A 20,272-nucleotide genomic window follows, 5' to 3' on the forward strand; every position below is an offset into this window, starting at 1 on the left:
TACATCAGTGTCCACTGAGAAAAACATCAGCTGAAGCAGAAGAAATGCAGTAAACAAAAACTAATAAAATGTAACAATTCTGGAATGGATCAACAATTAGACACAACGGTCTCATTCATAGAAAATTTGCTCTGTTTTGTATTTTGTGTAAATATCCAAGATTGTTACATAACAGAGTCCCAGACGGGTTTACTACAAAGGATTTCAACAAAGCCAGCCTTTCTCTGCTGGCTAGACCACCGCATGACCTTAATATAAAATACTTATTTCACTCAATGAGTCGCAATTAAATGAATAATTTGTGTTTTTTCTGGATTTTGTGGTTAATATTCTGTCTTCTTCCATTAAAATGAGACAGAGTATTCATTTCTTTGTAAGTGAGCAAACTTTCAAATTCAGCAGGGGATTTTCGTATAGTCAACAGGAGACTTTCTGCTGAATCACTCCACTGAACTTTTTACAGCAACTGCAAAAACTTCTTCTTTCTCTGACCTCCGTTATTCTAAACTGCCGTCTGTCATTGCACAGTTAACAGGCAGAGACCCGATACTTCAGATTACTTCCCTGTTGAGTTGATACTGGAGTTTTTTTACGAAATAATCTTCATTCAGTGAGTCAACAAAAATATTTTAGGCTTATTTTAGGCTAGCTCCCAAAAATCCTAAGCGATGACTTTCACACTCACAGGACGACACTAAAGAAAAGGAGCACTGAAAGTGTGTGTCAGCACATAGCCTCAAACACACACAGCAGTTAAGTGGATGTGGCGGGTTAATTAGGCGTGTAAGCGCACCCTCATACCATGATGGCTCCTGGTAATGACTCTGTGCTCAGCTGGAACTGTCACTAGGTGGGTAAACACAAGTGTAACTGCATGTGCTTGTGACTCAGTTGACTTCAATTTTGTTAGTGGCAGGGTGTATGCGGTTAGAAACCTAACACGCTGACAGTGAGTGTGTTACCATGTGTGAATGGGTGGAGGTGAAAGGCTGAGTTACAAACACCACAGCTCCAAAGAAACTGTGTTTGATTCTGGAGCATTGAAAGCTGGAAAGCTAAACAGTGAACCCACACAAAGTCAGAATGACATATAAATAGAGGGAAATGTTATATTAGTCATTTGCATTTGCTTAAAAGACAAATAAATGAATAAGTAGAAAATGGACTAAATACAATTTTAAGTTAAAGTAGTTACATCAAGGGCTAAAAAATGAGGCTACACCTCCCAACACAGGGAGGTGTAGCCCATCAGTGTCTGTTACTGAGCTGCACCTCCCAACCCCGTCTGTTGTTGGTGTCTTTGGAGCACGTTTAGTGGATTATCTGACTTAAATTATGGTTTTATGGTTTGTACCACACAGTATGGCTGTGTGGTACAAACCAAGCAAGGAGATTAATTAATCTTTCCTAGCATTAATTAGCAGAATCTGTGTTTGTAACCTAGTGTGGCAGAGGTGTGGTGCCTGGCTCAGCTGCAGGGGAGGAGTGGGGCAGTGAGCTCAAGGGGGCAGTGCCAAGAGGCTGGAGGGACAGGTGGCGGTGATTTACTTAATGAGGTTTTTCCCTTTATATATAGTGAAGCCAGAGACCTGGGGAGTGTGTGTGCTGACGACTGACGGAAAAGTTGGTGAACTGTGTGCCGAAACGTACAGCTACATGTGTGTGTGGCGCTTCAATAAACAGCTCACAAGCATACAACATACCGGTGTGTCGGGTCAGTCTTTACACCCAGCATTGGTCAAAACACAAATGTCAGGGTTTTAAAATGAATCCAACAGCTTCAGAGTTTTAGCCTGAATTATTTGAGTTCTTTATTTTGGGCGTTATTGTACTGATGTATATCTAAGCAGGTTAACTACTGAACCTGTGTTTGGCAAGCATGTACATGTGGGTCAGAAAAAGTACAACAGTGTTCATCAGATGGATGAAAAAATAGTTTAAATCTTTCCACAATCAGGATGAGCCTGTTCTGTTTGCATGAAAGAGGCTTCAGTCATTTATATCCAGCAGCGCGAAGGTGACAGAGGAATTATGGCGTCTGTCAACAGGTTGATCTTATTGGGATGAAACACCCATCAGTCATTTCAGTGATGGGGATGGAGGTATAAATGTAGACTTTTTCACAAGTAATTCCTTTTTTTGTTTTAGAGCTTCTGGGAAAAATCAGGCTGGTACTACTGTGTAGACTTAAGAAGCTGGAAATCACTGGTTTGTTAACAGTGTCCCTGTTTCAAGACTTTATTTAAATGTGTCCTTGATTTCTTCCTTAGAGGACACCAATGGAAGATCATTGTGAATCATCTCTAGCTGAGTGTAAGACTTTGAATAAAACTTTGCATCATGGAGGCTCTAATCCAAGGGCATCATTTGCACATCCATGTTTTACTCTGAAGTCTTGCTCATTATAAAACTTATGACAGATTTAATGATTAGCCAAAGTTGCATCTAACACACCTTTCCCAGAAGGTTGCGGGAGAACAAATCCAGGCAACAGGAAGGGGGCGCCGGTTGTCAAGCCAGCAGGCTTCAACTCCGTCACGCCATAGGTGGACAGACAGGTGACCAGGTTGACCAGGTCCTTCAAAGCATCTTTTGATTCATCCTCCTTGGCCTGTTCCAGTCTGGATGCACAAGAAGAAGTTGCATCAATCTTCACACAACATAAAGTAAATAAGGTCTCAGTCATGCACATCCAGGGACTGGTGAATTCTTGGTGGCCACTGTCACCAGAGAAAAAGGTGTAAATCCCTGAATGGTTGCCAAGTGGTTGCTGTGGGTTGCTAGGTGAAATAGGGCGCAAAAGCCTTGTGAATGCTGTGTTTGGTAGCAGACTGCCACAGTCATGAGTGTAGGACGATAAGTTGTTGGTGTCTTCCATGCAAACTATGGACAACTGTAGTAATCTACTAGCAAACAAAGAAGTCACGGGACGATTTTGGTCCAGCACCCTCTGTGCAACTGATTTCAAATAGCAACCTCCAGCTGGCACTTTTCCACTCACTGGGGAATTCTTTTTTCATGCCTAGTAACCAGTGGTCACCAATCGCTCTAGGTGACAAAAGCTTTAAAAACCTGAGCATGAGGTCACAGAGGAAGGCGTAACCCTGGCACATTCGGAAATCGTCCAGCAGGGTCTGCGACACGTCGCTGGAGTCTTTGAGGAAGCAGGAGAGGCCAGCAAACATCTCAACGATCTCCAGAGGGGAGAGATCGTCTGACTGCTGCATGTTTTGAACACATGTGGCCAAGCATTCCTTCTCTGTAAACCGAAGAGGGGGTGTTAGAGACAAAGAAATGCAATCTGTAAGGAATTTTTGTGACAGAATGTATGGGAATTATTAAGGACATGCAGGGCTTTCCATTGATCTTAGATTTATAGGAAGTGAAACAAAAATGCTTCAGGTGGACAAAGAAGCAGAGCAGCTTCAGACAGATCTGTGCTGTTTTGTTATGCTATAAAGACAAAAGCTTCAGGGTTTTTCTTTTTTAACTTAAAATAAAATGATCCATCTGCATATTTCACATACGCAATAATAACAGGGACAACCAAGCTTAAATAATAAATCACAATAAAAATAATTGGTTTTACTTAGTGTCACATAAATCACTGCACAAATCTCACAACAAATTGTAATTAGGCAACCCTCTGGAGCTTTACAGGCTGTGAATTGTAAATTATCTGAGTGTTTTAAAAATGGTAGAAAACAAGCTTCCCTGTTTTGTTCAGCAGTATTCTCACAATGTGTTTTTTGTTACTAAGCTGTAGAATTTTGTGTGTGGACTGGTTCACATTTTCTAATATTTCAGAGGAAAAATGCACATCCAGATGTGGTTTGGAAGACGGGTACTTCCAGAAACAGATGTCCTTTGCAGACGGCGCGTTTATACGTACCGTGGATGTATTTGACCACGTTGACGCTGAGGCCGTGTCGGGAGATGGTGGTGAGCACCTCCCCAGCACTCCTCCTCCAGGGCAGGTTGTGAGGAGGACACCAGGAGGTGATGGCGCTAAACAGTAATTGCAGGTCATCCTTTTGGGCCAGCTCCTCCGCTGGAGACACGAATGTGCAGAGCTTCACCAGGATCTGCGCAAGTGGAAAGGAAATTATATTTTTTTTTAGTTCTGGGTAAAAACAACAAAATAAGCTGCTGAAAAAACAACACAAGCCCGAGTCTTTTGTCACTGAGATACAACTGTGTTTGTGACGCAGGCTGTTTGATGAAAAGATTCAGGATTAAAGTCTTTATGGGAGGCAGAACCTCGAGTCTTTTTATTAGTGAACAAATAGATTTAAAATATCAAAATAAGCCAATAACCATGTTGTAATCCTCTGATATGCTACAGACTCTCCTCACAGACTTTTTCCACTCCAGAATTCAAACTCAAACATCTTTTGACAATGTTTCAATGTTTCAGTTATTCTTTGTGTGAAGGTTTAAACATAAAGCCAGCTGATAACAAACTAATAAATGCTCTTAGTCTGTAGTGTAACAGCTGATACTGTTGCCTTTTTACCTGGACAAAGACTTTCTGGAGGAGCGCCCTACGGTCAGCCAGGGGCACCTCGGGTTGGGTGTGCCCTTGCCCTGGGGTCTTCTCTTGGCTGGGTGGTGGTGGTGGTGGTTGTGGTGGTTGTGACGTGGGGCCTACGGGTGCCTCGGCCATGTGGGGCAGGTCAAAGAACAAGTAGAGGCATTTGACCAGCGTGGAGGGCACAGACATGGTCGTCATGCAGTCCACAGTTTTCTGTTGAGGGGCAGAGAAAAGGGGATAACATTTTATTTCCCAGCACAGTTCAGGAATACGGGGCTATACTCAGGCTATACTTGTAATGTTCCAGTATTTATTTGTCACTTTATTAAAGTTGAGCTGAATTAACACATTCGTTTGTATTTGAAGTAAACCATTAAGACAAAATCACAAAATAACACAAACTGAAGGGCCAATCACAAAGAACTTGTACAGAGGCGCAGTAAGGGATAGCATTAGCTAGACTAATGCTAATCTTACAATATCCAACACTACTGGATGAGAGCATGAACAGGAGTGGTGGTTCTATTTAACGACCCGTTCTTGACTTTTCTATGCATTTCTAGTTCTACTCAGCCACATTCTGGATGCTTAATTCTTATTTTGCAAATTCAGAAAATATAAATCTTCTAATGTACGAGTATAAAAAATGGTTAAAATCATCAGAGGCATAATCATATTCGCCAAAATATTATCACTGTTATACATTTTTTTGAGAAATAAAAATGTCCTATCAAAATAGCGCTACTGTATCATTGATACAGAACCTACAACGAGACAAGCCAGGGCATGTCTGACAGTAAGAGCCACACGTCAGCCTCTGATAAAGATTTTTTACCTAAAAACGGAGCAACTTCAACAACATTCAACAAAGAACTTTGCAAATTATGCAAATAACCTGTTTGTGCTAAAGATGAGAAACAACGCACTTTCACCGAAAACCACCACGATCACAAACCAGGCTACGAAAGGGGAGATACTAGCAGGCGGTGATGTGCGACCCAAATGTAAACTGAGCGTCGCTAGCTGCACTCTATATGACAGAGACAGCAAACATTCATTGGAAATAACTGCTGTGGGTGGAAAAGCAGGGCTTTAAGTAGAGTTACGAGGTTAAGTTGCTTCAGTTATTGCTAACCTAAAGTGTGAAGCAGTTATTTTAAACTTTCACTTAAAACTTCCAGGGAAAACAACCTAGCCTACTCGTGCTTACACTTCTGCTGTGTCACTACTGCTGCACAATATTGGCACTTTATTTCTGCAGATTCAAACTTCAAATGAGGAAGTGTGTCATCGATGACAGTAACCTATCGGAACAGAATGATATTAAATAGCTTAAAGAGTTTTCATTCACTCTTTCAACCATTACATACAAGAACCCTGAGGTTATTTATTTATTCGTTGTTTGTATTTGTAATTGTGTTTGTTTTCCCCCCCGTTTTTCACCCGATTATGTTTCTGCTTAAATCTCTTGAACATTAAAAGAAATAAATGCTATTTTTCTAAAATCATTTTGGAAATGCTCTGATCTCCTGTTCCTTAAATGTGAGCAATCAGCTTCCACTTCAAATAAAGCTGAAAGCGTGAACGTCAAACACACCTTGACTGTGTCTGCAGAGGCAAAACAACAAAAATTAAGTAACTGTCTAATAATGCATGGATCCAACTGTATGTTCCATATTCCCTTTTCAGTCTAAAAGGAACATGATTTATTTTTTCCACATTCATATAGAATTACTTTATATCAACCTAAAATAAAGAGCTACACAGCACCAGCAGGACAAATAAAGATAAAAACGCTGCTTTAAGGGTGACTTTGGTAAATGGGTGTTTTGTTGTGCTGTGATTCAGTGTTGAGTTTCTGAGAGAAAAAGGGCAGGCGCAGCTGTAAGGGCCTGAGGTGTGTGTTCACTAAGTGTTTTCCACAGTTATACTGTATATGTGTGTGTGTGTGTGTGTGTGTGTGTGTGTGTGTGTGTGTGTGTGTGTGTGTGTGTGCGCCATGTTGACAAAGATACAGGGCTGGAGAAAGAGATGGGGTTTGTGTTCACTGAGGCGAATGATTCAGATAATCAAACGCTGCCTCCCACACACACACACGCACACACACACACACACACACAACATCGCTCTTACACACGAACTCTCACAAAAGACCACATATGTCCATGCGCACGCACAGACACACACACACGCTGCAGCTGGATGAAATGACCATCCCATTTACTCCAACGCTGTCTACACGACGGAGAGGAGGTGGATGCACAGCGATGAATAACAAAGCACAGCAGGTGCACACGCACTTTCAGCCCCTCAGATGGAAAAAAAGAAAAAAGGAGTAAGATATAGACAGCTGAAGTAGGCAGAGGTGTGTATAGATGATGGTGAGTCACAACAATGGAAGACCAGACCAGCACCTGTGGTACAACAAGCCACACCGAGGAGAGTGAGTGTGTGTGTGTGTGTGTGTGTGTGTGTGTGTGTGTGTGTGTGTGTGTGTGTGTGTGTGTGTGTGTGTGTGAGAGAGTGTTTAGAGGCTGTCACAGAATACTGGTCCCACTGCAGTCAGGTCAAGGTTACCGTGAACAAATCAGAGACAAAACCAGAGAGACGAAGGTATTTAACAGTGTGTGAGTGTGAGAAAAACAGAGAGACAGGAAGGGAGAAGGAGACAGACACAAGGAGAAGAAAAATACCAATAAATTGCTCTCCTGTCTGTTTTAAAAAGAGAGAGAGAAACAAGCACAGTGGGAGTGCATGAAGGGCACCCTTAAAAAAACAAAACAAGAGGGGGGTCCAGACTGAGTTACCGACAAAAATATTGCCGGTTTATGCTTTGAGGAAGAAAGAGCAGGAGGTGGGGGAGAAAGGGAGCGAGAGGGGAGAGCATTAAAGGGAGGGAGGTGACGTCAGGTTTATGGGAGGCCAGTTGCCTGGAGAAATCCATTAAACCTACTCTCACTCTCACACACACACGAACGACACGGGTTATTTTTTCCTGTCAGTCTGTGTTCACTGATATCAAACAGTCACAAGAAGCAGCCCTTATTAATTTAAAGGAGACCACTGACTGTGCAGAGTGCATGTCCAGTGGTACTGACCAATAAACCTAAACAGCACAGGAGAAAATTCTCATTTAAATGATCGTTTAATTTACATCTACAATGTGTTTACACGTGTGACCAATCAGATCAGCCTCTGGACACAGACGCACAGCATCAGAATCAGAGGCTGAGCTTCCTGTACCCACACCATGGCTTTTGTTAGTTCTCCTCTCTAAAGAAAAACCAAGTCCGAACCAAATCATGATTCTGGAGGTATTTTACACCCCAAAGGGTCAAGCTACTGTGCCTGAGCCCAACGAACAAGAAAAACTCAGCTCAACGTTCTCTCCAGCATTTTGGTGTCTTGAGCTGCAGCTCATCTCAGTCTGAAACACACAGCACAGAGCAACACCAGCGACTGAACCCAGGCTCTTATTTTACTAAGGTCCTTACCGAGAGAGGGCAATCCAAATCAAAATAAAACCCTTTATCAAAGTGCACGGCTAATCAGAAACTCTTTGCTTTACAAACAAAGATTTTATGCTTATGTTGTTGTGAACTGGTTCTATTTAAATAAAAGCTGTACAGAGACTAATGAAGCATGCGTCACCTATGGAGTAAATCAGTGACAGTAAATGGAAATGTCAGAAAAGCTGGGCTACAGGGAGATGGAAATACCCAATCTTTGAAACACAGCGGCTGAATACTACCAGCCGTCGTGCCTCCTTCCTCTCTTTCGTGTTGAGCAAGAGTTGAGAGTTACACACTCACAGATGCTGTGCTGTTGTGCACGAATATCAAACCTCTGTCATTCAGCAACTAGGAAATAATGGGAATCTCCATCACATGTGTAGTACTCTCTACTTTTGCTCAACACAACTATTTTACAAGTGCTCTACAAGTTAAGTATACACCAAGTGGAATTCTTAAGAAAGCAGAAACAAAACTGGCTACAGAAAACCAAAAAAGATTGCCCTAAAAATGTCAACCGATGATAAACTTTTTCCGATATATTCATCCAATCATCCAAACCTACAGTCCAAGTGCATTTCTGGAGCACAAAAGAAAGATCTGTGCCCACCAGGAATTCACAAATAACAAAAAATAAAGGAACTCTGCGTCAACATGTTATGTCCTACTCATCATTTAGTTACATAAATAACTGAGAACAGGAGTCGGTCCAAGTGCTCACATGTTACATCAGAAGAACACTGCCTGTCTCACAGCCTGGCCAAGTGCCATTTTGCTATGTCTGGCTTGGCAAGACTGCTGTTGCTACATTCAAGGAAATATTCAGTAAGTCGGCATATTAAGGTGCTGCCTGAATAACTAGAAAACAGTGTATGCTTGAGAGCGGCTAAAAACTGGGCACAGTGAAGAGGGAGTGGATCACGTGTCTCTAGATGGGAAGAAGTGTTCCACCCAAAAGCAACAACAACAGCGAATTTCTGATGTGCAGCAGAGCAGGAAAAGCAGACAGCCGACCAGCTGACAGCAACACTCCCCACAAGACCTCCAGAGGAATGCAGGCCAAAAAGTTCAAAAGAAGTCTGTTGGCCACAATACAAGACTACAGACAAAGACAAAAACAAGTGCTCAACGTCCACCCTTTATAAGAACAGAGCAAGGCACTCATTACTGTGACTAGATGCTACAAAGAAAAATAACATGAACATGAAGTTATCAAAATCTGAAAAGAATTTTCTTCATGTGTCATCCAGCGGCATCAGAAGACTGCAGATAGGAACATTGTGTTTGGGGAGAATAAATGAGATTCGGTCAGGTGAGAATTGTTAATTATACTGAAGTCTCCTGGTTCTTACGGTACCTTCAGCACAGCCTGAACTCTCTTAGGTAAACGTTCTTTTCATTTCTTTAAATAGTTTTCAGAAACAGTTCTTCAGGCCTCAGATCGACGCTTTTCTTTGAACGTTCATTTCCTTTTAATCCATTCTTTGTCACCATGACCCCACACTGCTGCAAATTTGGGATCATCACGTCATCAGACCTGTCGCTGACTTTCAGTCCAGTTCTTGCATAATCTGACATACACCAGCCTTTTCTCCCTTTAATGAATGGCTTCTTGACAGCCAGCTTACATTGAGACCATTTCTGATGAGGCTTCAGTGAACAGTAGATGGGTCAACGGAAGGACCGTTTCCTGGATTTTTTTTCTTATTTCTTAAATATGGGACTTTCAAATATTTTTAGACCTGACACTTCTTCTTTTGTCTGCAGGACAAACTGCAGAGCATGCCAAAATATGACAAAGTATCAGCTAATAGCACTTTGTGAATCATATTGTTGGTGCAAAAATACAATTTCATGCTTGTGAAACTGCCTAAAGACAGATTTAACATTGGTGCTTTGCTAATTTTGAGATTATGTGCAAACCCAACACTGGTTCATCCTGTGAGTTAGGAGGTGTTTTAATGCTTGAATGAGTCATAGATGTGAAAATGGTCAGGCAAAAGGACTGGAGTGAAAATGACTGAAAAAGGAGCCAATGTCCAAAGGAAAACTTTAAAAACACCTTCAGAAAGCCTGGAGAAGTATTGCTCAAGAACATTTTGAGAAATTACAAAAAAGTGTGCTTTTTGCTTCCAAGGGCTAAAGAAATGAGAGGTGGTTCAAGACTTTCACACAGTATTGTGCAGTGTCTTTTCTACTAACCTGTCCGGAGGAAGCTAACAGGTTGATGGTGGTCAGAAGCATCCAGCCGCGACTCGCCTCCTCACTCTGATTCACCTCCAGGAACTGGACTATGGCTCGACTGGCTGCCTCTGGAAAAACAATCACACACACAAACGTGTGGTTAACTGGATGGAAAGTGACAGCTCACTGTGGGGCAGATGGGTTGTTTGAATAATGATCAAATACGTAACAAATTAATCATTACAATGGATGCGACAAGAGGGAACGTGTGGTTGGGTTTCTCGGTTTTGGTTATCTATGATCTTGAAAATAATACATCAATATTGTATTTCGGTCCCACGCACTAGATTTTCAGTTAGCTTATGTCTTTACCAATTTTAACACAGCACTCTTTGTCCTAAAAAAAATAGCCATGCTAGGTTTAGGAACAAGTATCCACTAGAATCGAAACATAATAAAAAGGCAAATCACATATTTTTAGTGGCTTTTGTGAGCAGAAATAAAAATGCTTTTGAAAAGGTTTCCTTAATCCAACCCACCAGCTGAGCCAAAGTCTAGTTACTCATTGTTCACAGCAAATCCACAACTGTTGTTTTGATAATGAGTACTGCGACGTCAGTTGAGAGCATGAATCATGTACTGACTCATTCTAAAGAGGCCTGGTGACCAACTGTAGGAGTGTTTTTTTAGACTGTTGTGTTGCAAAATCAGAACCGTTCACTGTTTGATAACAGCACGTCACATGATTAGACAGGGACGAGGAAGAGATGGAAGGACGAGAAAAAGCGAGAGAAATAAGAACTAGAAAGCTGGTGTGTGTGTTTGTGTGCGTCTTTTTTGAGGAAACCACAGTCAAAGCTGCCACGGCTGTCAACGCTTTGATGAGATGCTGCTGGCTCACCCGCAGTGAAGGCTAACCTTTCAGATTGAAGTAGGATTGCACGGATCCTCTGAGGAAAACGTATCTACTGACAGCCAAAAAGTCAACAAATAAAGTACAAACTCTGGGATAAGGCCTTAACTGATTAGGAACATACATGTTTACACTAACATTTTTTGTCCATTATTCATGAAATCAGCTTTAAACATTCTTTACTAAAACAATGAAATATGTATTTATCTTTAGGAGAACAATTAATAAAAGACTTATTGTGATAGGGTATAATAAGACGAAGCTCTTACATACATCCATAGAATAATTCGGGTTTCCAGGATGGAGTAGACAGTTATATTGAGCATCAATTATTTTATTTTATTTTTTAAATCATTGACTATAATCAGTGACCAATCATAGGCATGGGCGTGTACTAATGTCCACTAATAATATACAGATTACAGTAGATTATGGTCCTTGCCGTTTGTGGCACTAACTCTCGAAAGCCTAACAGGAGTAACGCTTGCAGCACTTTCTGTCATATTTCAGCCTGCTTGTGAAAAGAAAAAAAAGACTGTGTTTGGATTACCCAGCTACCCTTGGAAAAACCCAGAAACTATTCTAATAGTCATCAGACGACATATTTATATATACTTAGGTGTCCAAACTCATCATTAAGAGTACTGGGGAGGTCGTCATATGTTGTCTTTATGGGGGAACGTCTTCATTTCTATCTTGTGATCTACTATGTGTACCTAACAAAGCTCAGATGCTCCATCTGTGCCTTACAATTAGTTCTATAGTTGAAACTCTGCATGGGAACTGTCTTTGTATCTAAATAAAGAACAAAAATCCCTTTCAACACCACTGTGTGTGTTTATTTGCACAGCCAAAGGGAAAACAGAAGACACAAACCGGTTATGAGAAATTATTGGCTGGTGCCAAAGAAATCAAGTCTACCAGTAGGCCTACTCTATAGTGCATTTTTACACTTACAAATGTGAGTCTGTGTGCGTGTGCAAGCTCACCTGTGGATTTATTGGAGGCTCTTCGTCTGATCTCAGTCACCATGAGTCGGGACACCTGGGTGGTGAACTGCAGCAGGTCGGAGAATTTCTCCATCATGCTGCTGGGAGGTGCGTTCCCAAACACCTGAAGTGGACAAAAAAAGCATTTGATTATTGGAAAAATAATAGTTTTAAAAAAACAAGAAGAGAGGAACCAAAAAAAGACTCCAAAACTAGACATCTGTTCACTCGATACTTATATGTAACCTAGCTTATAGTCAGGCGTATACGGTTACAGAAATCCTCATTCCTGCTGATACCTGTGACAGTTTTTGCTTGAATGCACTACTTTATGGTGACAGAGAACATTGGAGGCTAAGCCTTTGGGGCAGCAGGTCAACAAAGATAACTACTCTTCATTCAGCAAAGACTCGTCATCTGTTTACTTATCCAGCAAATCTGACTTGAGAGCAGGCCAGGAGGCTGCCGTCCCGCCCCACAGGGACCACTTTACTTCCAGATTCTGACATGAGTATTGCCACAGGTGTGAATCCCAGCCAGTGGTGAGTAATTAGCAGACAAGTCAAGAGACCCTTGGCAGTGCACTCCAGCTTGATGAGCACACTTAACAAAGGCAGCCTACAGCTGTGGCTGCCGAACACAAAAGCCTGGCCTGCAGACTTTACTTCTGTTCTTTTAGATAAAAACACAGCTATAGGGATTTCAACAACTTAATGTTGTTAACTTGTTAATATGTGTAGCTCACTTCCATGACTACCCACCGACTTCAATGGTCTCCACAGATCTGGATTCAATTTTAGAGTTTTTCCAAAAGGAGGTGCAAAAATGCTTTATGAAAAGATGAAGTCATAACATAGCGTAAGTCCATTGTAGAGTCGGGGGGGGGAGACTCTCTGGAGAGCGGCTGAATGATCGCCATAACAACAGTGAGCTGTTCAGTCTGGCTCAGGAAGTGCACAACTTAGATTTCAGAAATTACAAATGTTTGATAAATTTAATCTATTTTGTCTACAGATAAAAATTAAAAGATAAAAAATACAAGTCTGTACTGGACTTTTCTCCCCCTGCATCAAAATAGTTACAATACACCACCACCATTCAGCTGGTCTGATTTTCTTATTAGTGCTTAAATCACTAAATGTTCAGATTAGTTAGTTAGCAGATATATAATTTAGAAAAACTTTGAAGGTTGTTTAATTTAATCACAAATGATTTTCAAATATTCTAAACACCAAACTAACGATGACACAGTGTGTAGTTCAGTGAGTTCAGTACTTTTCAGCACTTTATGCTCCTTAACACCTGCCAACCAGGTGTGCTTTGGGTACTATTTGCTTTGACCTGCACCTGAAAGGTTCAGCTCCTCCTACTCCTGTTACATCTAGTGTAAGACTAACAGCATTCCAAACACTGACACAACAGTCAAACATGGTGGTGGTGCTAGTATGATGGTCTGGAGCTGCTCAGGACCTGGGCAACTTGCTGTAATTGATGCATCCATGCATGCCTCTCTCTACAAGAATGAGAATTCTGGCTTATGCAACAGGACAATAATCAGAAACACACCAGCAAGTCCACCTCTGAATGGATAAAAAATAAAATAAAATGAAGGTTCTGGAGTGGCTTAGTCAAAGTCCAGATTTAAATCTGCCTGAGATGCCTTAGCATGAACTTAAACAGGCCATTCATTCTTGAAAACCCTCTAATGTGGTTGAATTACAGTAATTCTTCATAGATGAGTGGGTCTAAATTCATCAACAGCAGTGTGAAAGACCCATTGCCAGTTACTGCAAACACAAAACTGCAGTTCTCACAGCCAAACGTTTGCACAACAACCTTTTCATACAAGGCCAGGTAGATTTGGTTAACCTTTTTGCCTTAATAAATAAAATCATAATTTGAAAACTTCATGCCTGTGTACACTTTAGAGGTGGTAAAAAAATATATGACGCAAAGGTTGGACTGAAAAGTCCATTTCGTTGTGCTTTGTTCAGCTAACCTTTAGCCCTAAAGTCAACAAGCCCACACAAGTCAACAAGCTTATTTTCATCCCATTTATCTGCAGTCTGGTGGAACAGAATCTGAGAGCTATCCAGACAGGTACGTATGAAAATATGCTTTTAACCACTGGATTTGAATCTGCAGAAGTTCCCTGGTGAGATCTCATTTTCAAATGTCAATGCATCTATAGTATCTATTGCACCCATGACCTCAGAGAAGCAGCTAACGCGTTTGTAACCCAGCACAACAGAGCTCTCTTCCTTTTTTTTTTTTTGAATACTGCACAGACGAGAAACACATGATTTGAAAGATAGCTACAGATAGCACAGGAACCAAATGAAGCAAACTGTAACCTGCCACATCAGAGCTGCCATATGTACAAATATCTGTTAATCCGCCTGTTTGGAGCACCTCCAGTTCTCCCTCCACCCATGGTGTGACTTACCCTGTTAAATACAGGAAGCATCATGTAGAGCTTCTCCTCCTGCTCCTTCTGGGTCATGTGGCGAGGAGGGTGGCACAGCTCGGAGAAGAGGCGTCGCAGGTGCATGAGGCCCAGCGCGTTGTCCTGGGGGCTGCACTCCTCCTGCCTCGGCCGCCCCATGATCCTTTTCACCATGTTCATCTTGAGCGGCTTTGTCAGGGCAAAGGCAGCCCTGCAGATGGGAAAGAGAAGATTTAATAAACATCTCACAGTAACTCAATACATAAAGATCTTGTTAGTCTATGTAACTGAAACTCACTGCTATTTGGTATCAGTTCAACTCTCTAAGTGGTCTCAAGTATCAAAAAGAGCCAAATATAGATATAGATAATATTTCACATTTCACACAGATTAGCTTCTTCTTTTGTTTCTTTTTTGAATCAAAGTATCTTAATTCACTCATAATTCTGACAATTGTAGACGATGTGAATATAAGTACAGCTACTTTTCTTCATAAGTGTAACAGAGTACTAGTATTGTAACAAAAGCCAGCTGTATCAATACAAGTAACCATTAAACACAAAGTTATCTTTAGGCAAATTTATTGAAATTTTCTGTCTACAAAGAAGGTTTAGCATGAGCACCGTGCTAGCATAGAAGCAGTAGATGTAATAATGCTCTGTGTGTTTGTACCCAGGATCATTCAGGATCTACTTAATTACATTTCTGTGTTCAGATCCTGGTTCACAGTAACACATGTAAGAGTGCCAGCTTCTAAGAGCCAGCTGGGTTTCCTCTGGTTGCAAAAACAAAGAAATCTGGTGGGATTGGTTCCATATGATATATGACTTGATGTGGTTTCTTGAAAAAAAAAAAATTCCAAGGCTAACTTTGACCTTGGGCATTAACAATGAAGGCCAATGTCAAATGCTTAGCCAACCTATGTATCTAAGTACCCTAAGATCTAGTATATTGTTGTGAAGTTTCAAAACGATCCATTAAAGAATTGTGGGTAATATAAAGTTTCACTGATTTTGGTGTGAGCTTGACCTCAGTTTCTACAAAATCAAATCAGCTTATTTATTGGCATCAACCGTCACACAAAAATTAAAAACGATATTGCTAGACTGCTAACAAATATACAGTCAAATCTAACAGATTAAATAATATAGAGTTATTTATAGTTCGATAGACAATAGTAAGCTTTATGACATTGCAGCTTGTGATATTTGACTTAAAACACCAAAATGATGAAGTTATGGAGTCAAACAAACAGGAAATAAATTGGTGTAGCAGCTACGGCAGTTCAGTAGTAACAGAAAGAATGAGGCTGCAGATAGAAGTGGCGGAAATGAGTTTCCTTCAAAGGGTGGCTGTGCACTTCCTTAGAGATAGGAAGAGGAGCTCAGACATTCGAGAGGGAGAGTAAAGCTCCTGCTCCTCCACATCAAAGCCAGTTGAAGTGGTTCGGGCATCTGACTAGGATGCCTCCTGGATACTTCCTAGGTGAGGTGTTGACATGTCCTCTTCGTAGGAGGCCCCGGGGCAGACTAAGGATCTGCTGGAGAGATGGCTGGCTTGGGAATGGCAATGAGCAGGAAGAGGTAGCCTGGGAGAAGAAGTCTGGGCTTCTCTGCTTGGAGATACTATTTGTCGGTCTAGCCATCCATCCATCTATGTCTATATTTATATATCTATATACACCCAGCCAATAAAGGAAAGTTCTCTTCTGATTGGCAGATTTGACAGATCTCTGTATACAAACTGTTACTGCACTGAAGCAGAGGCTGTATGGCCCAAATTCAGGTCACTGATTCAGTCATTTACTTTGAACTGCAAGTTAAGAAATAAAACAACAGATTAGCATCTGTGACTGATCATCGTTTTGCATCACTCTTCCCTTGAACGTAGTTGATATATATTTAGCAATTTGTTCCACATGTCAGCTTCTCTCCAGACTATTTGAAATGGTTGCTAGGAGATATCACAGGGCTGCAAAGCCTACGTACGACAGATAAATATCTGGTGATAAAAACAGAATCAACAGCTTAGACGACTGCAAGAAAGTTGCTTGTCAACCTCAAACAGAAGCTTTCTTTTCATGCACTGCCTTGATCATGAGCACACCAACAGTGGTGGTTGAAAGAGAGTTTTTTCTGTTTTAAAATTAGGGTTTTTCTGCATAAAAGAAAGGGGGTTTGTTTTCCTCTTCCAAAGTCAAAAGAAAAATTAACAGCATTGAAATAAAGTTATATTTTCAACAAGCTTAGCCTACCATAATGAAAAGTTACCTTCATCAAACGGGCAGAAATAACAGGAAAATGCAAGTAGGATGTGGGGAAAACAAAATCTGGACCTTTTACTTCTCTCCTTTGCATCTGTCATCATACACAAGGCTCACTTTGAAGAGATTCTATGACACATCTGTCATATTGACAACAATAGCACACCTGCTATGACCACTGGAGACATGTTAAGGTTGAGTGTCACATCATCTGCAGCTTAAAAACATTTATTTGAACACACACACTCTATCTATTTATGAATGACAAAAAAAGCTCTGGCACTTAAGTCACAGCTCTTGCAGAAAGCCAGCAAGACCCATCAACAAGGAAGAGACATGGCAGTTTACCATGTAGTCCGTCCTTTTCCCAGCAGACTCCTCACACCGAATTACTCTCAGACATTCTGCCCTTCAGTTACAACCCAAAAATCTACTGGTGCTGCAGACGTCACTGTGTGGGTTTTTGATGTCTTGCACCATCATAGCCTCATCATTAGATGGATTACATCTTGGCATTGAACACAGCATGAACATAAAATGGAAAATACTTTATTTGAATTGTTGATACAAAACCAGAGAAAGACAGAGACATTGACTTGAGGGGAACTTTGTGGAAAAGGGGCTTTAGTTTGTATCATCACTACCATAAAATTCTGTTTTATTATTGTTATTATTATTAGTTCACTGTGTTGTGTTTTTCTTGCCATTTTTGAGACGTTGTGTGACTCTGGTACTGTCACATTTGCCAATGAATCCTACAAGCTGCTCGCTCAGTTTACAATTCAAATTTTGTTCGATTCAAACAGTGAAGGAGAAGGTAAAGACAAGTGACGACTGTCCCCCTTCTTCCCAAACTAAACTTTTAAAGTCAAGAATATTGAGTTCATTGCTTTATTTGCCATCTCAACCACTTCTTTTCAATTCTAAAGAAATCTGAATTCAAACCAGCGAGACTCAAGGTGAAAGCCCCCAGGAGCTGGCTAATTCACTTTTGGCAAGCTTCTCTGTATATAAATTTGATTCCATTGTTGTGATATCACAAATGCTACAGAGATATTAGGGTATTTATAAAGCAGACAGTAGGCTTGACTGCATGCCAAAACAGCTGATTTGGAATAATGTGACAGAGGATGTTCCTCCCTGCTCTCAGCTCCGTTCATTTCCTTTCTTTCTAAAAACAATCTGTTCCCTTCTTGTTCCCTCGTCATCAAATAAGTCATCTATTTATTGGTGACAAAGGAAAAACGCTGACTTCTGGACATATATCTACCCCCAAAATCACAGCTCATCTCCAGATTAATAGATAATATTTTCTATGCAACATCAGTGACCTTTTACCAACTGCTAACACCTTGATCCCTAATTTAGCCACCATATAATTATATGCACTATACCACAGTACAATGTTGACTATAAGGGTTAAATAAGCTTATGTGTCCCCAGAGGTCTGTCTTCTATTAAGTGCTTTCTTTGCTATGACTTGCATCTAAACAACACACATCTCCTTTCCCAGCATCCCTCTCCTTTAACGACTGTCACAAAAGACAGCAAGAACATGAAGAGCAACATAATGGCAGCGACAGAGAGCTACAAAGAAGCTTCCCAGTGTTGTTCTGATTTACAGAAACATGGCATCTGCGGCACTAACCAAATTACTCAAGACTGAAGGCTTTAGTAACTCATTTTACCCACACAGCAGGGCTGCCCTCTGCGTGAACTCACACTTAAACTCCAATTCCATTTAACATCCTCCATTTGGTACACTTTTATCTTGAGTGCCTGACACTGTCCGTGAGCAAGTACATACAGTTATAGCTCGCACAGCCTCAAAAGGACTGAACCCCTTAACCTCAGGGCCTGAAATTCAAAAACCAGGGGAACCCTTTAACCTTTTAGACATCAAGCATTTATTTCACCAACCATGAGTTATATTCTGATATATTCTGAATCAAAGGAATCTGTTGTGAATTGTGGGTTCCCCTTAATAAGGATACCTGTCTGAGCTGGTCTTCTACCTTCCCAGAAATATAACTACAGGTCACAACAACTCAAACATCAAAAATATACCTCAAAAGTATTTGGTAACTAACACAGGATGCCGATTGGCACAGTGGTTTTCAAACTGTGGGGTAAGCCCATAGACAAGTCTGAAAAGTGAAGCCAGCGACAAAGTGTCGTAAGCCTGCATTCTTTGTAACGGCAGCTAAGAGTGAATATCTGTGGTTGCAAAAGGAATTACATTCCTATAGAAGCTTATGGGAAAACAGCCCTCAGTAAAAACTTTCCTGATCACTGATGTCTTAATGAATAAAATATTAGGTCCATTTTGTAAATTTTGGTTACATAAAAAAGGATTATCCAGGTTATTTTCATTGGTTAACAACTTGTAATCAACAAATTGTTTGCCGATGAGCGTGATTTTCCGCAATCGTTTTCTCATCGTATTTGGTTTCAAAACACCGAGGTGGTGAGGCTGACATCACAGGTCCAGCACTGTAAAGCCACTGTTGATGGTTTGCTGACAGTGAGACTAATGTCACTAAATATCATTTATGTGTTCAGGGAGTTTGCTGATGCAATAGTGACAATATTCATTTTATTTTATTTCATTCAAGCTGCATTACTAACAATAACTACAGTAAAGAGCTTCTTTGGCTCTTTGGTAGATCAAAATAAAGATTACGATCTACTGGATTAGCACAGATTTGCTATAATGCACTAGCTAGTATTTTAGCATATATGTTTTTTCCAATTTGCATAGATGTGACGTCTCGTCTGCTTCCTGTGTTTGTTGTCCAACATGAACAGCTCAGTTTCACTGCCGATGGCAATCTGGGCACACAGACTGACAAGTATGAGCACAAATAACCTCATCACCCACTACGGGAAGGACTTAATGCAATTCTTTAAATTATATTTTATCTACCAGTTCAAACACAAACATTTGCACACTCAAAATTTTGAGCAATACCCCTGCACGTTCCTGAGTTGTGCAGAGTTCATACACAGGAAACGCAATGATTCACAACATCAGGTGTCATCTGACTAAACATTAAGAACCAAGGGTAAAAAAAATAAATATATGTTGCCATCTTTGATGTCCCATAACCTTAATGGTCTGGGGAAAAAAAGAAAGAAGAAGCAGAAATCAAAAGAAATTACAACCAATCCTGCAATCCAGCTTTGAGTCACACAATTAGTTTTCACATCAGTGCTTTGAGCCTCTATCCTCTGAAAATTTCCAGAGAAAATAACCTCACACAGGTAAAATGTTTGCACATGATGGAGATCAAAGAAGACAAGACCTGAAAGGCTCACGCTCTGACATTTACAATACACCCTGTGTTGGCTGCAATATACTCCACAATTCAGCTCTCACTAACCACTGGCTCTGCCTGTATGAGATAACGTAGAGTTAAAGAACATCCCTC

The 20,272-nt window shown here is 40.8% G+C and overlaps 1 protein-coding gene across 7 annotated transcripts in view; it reads right to left on the bottom strand.

Annotated features, from left to right (window-relative positions):
• wdfy3 (WD repeat and FYVE domain containing 3) overlaps nt 1-20,272 on the bottom strand; it is a 112,021-nt gene that overhangs the window by 74,619 nt on the left and 17,130 nt on the right. For all 7 annotated transcript variants that reach the window (XM_025911978.1, XM_025911979.1, XM_019365766.2 and 4 more), the window contains exons 2-8: nt 14,579-14,789; nt 12,133-12,256; nt 10,249-10,358; nt 4,517-4,747; nt 3,893-4,085; nt 3,073-3,259; nt 2,455-2,621 (exon numbers count right to left, since the gene is read on the bottom strand). In XM_025911978.1, coding sequence (XP_025767763.1) covers nt 2,455-2,621; nt 3,073-3,259; nt 3,893-4,085; nt 4,517-4,747; nt 10,249-10,358; nt 12,133-12,256; nt 14,579-14,758 — 1,192 coding nt within the window. In that variant the 5' untranslated portion in view covers nt 14,759-14,789. The remainder of the gene's footprint in view (nt 1-2,454; nt 2,622-3,072; nt 3,260-3,892; nt 4,086-4,516; nt 4,748-10,248; nt 10,359-12,132; nt 12,257-14,578; nt 14,790-20,272) is intronic.

Source organism: Oreochromis niloticus, linkage group LG12 (genome assembly GCF_001858045.2).
Source record: "Oreochromis niloticus isolate F11D_XX linkage group LG12, O_niloticus_UMD_NMBU, whole genome shotgun sequence".
NCBI classification, from domain to species: Eukaryota; Metazoa; Chordata; class Actinopteri; order Cichliformes; family Cichlidae; genus Oreochromis; species Oreochromis niloticus.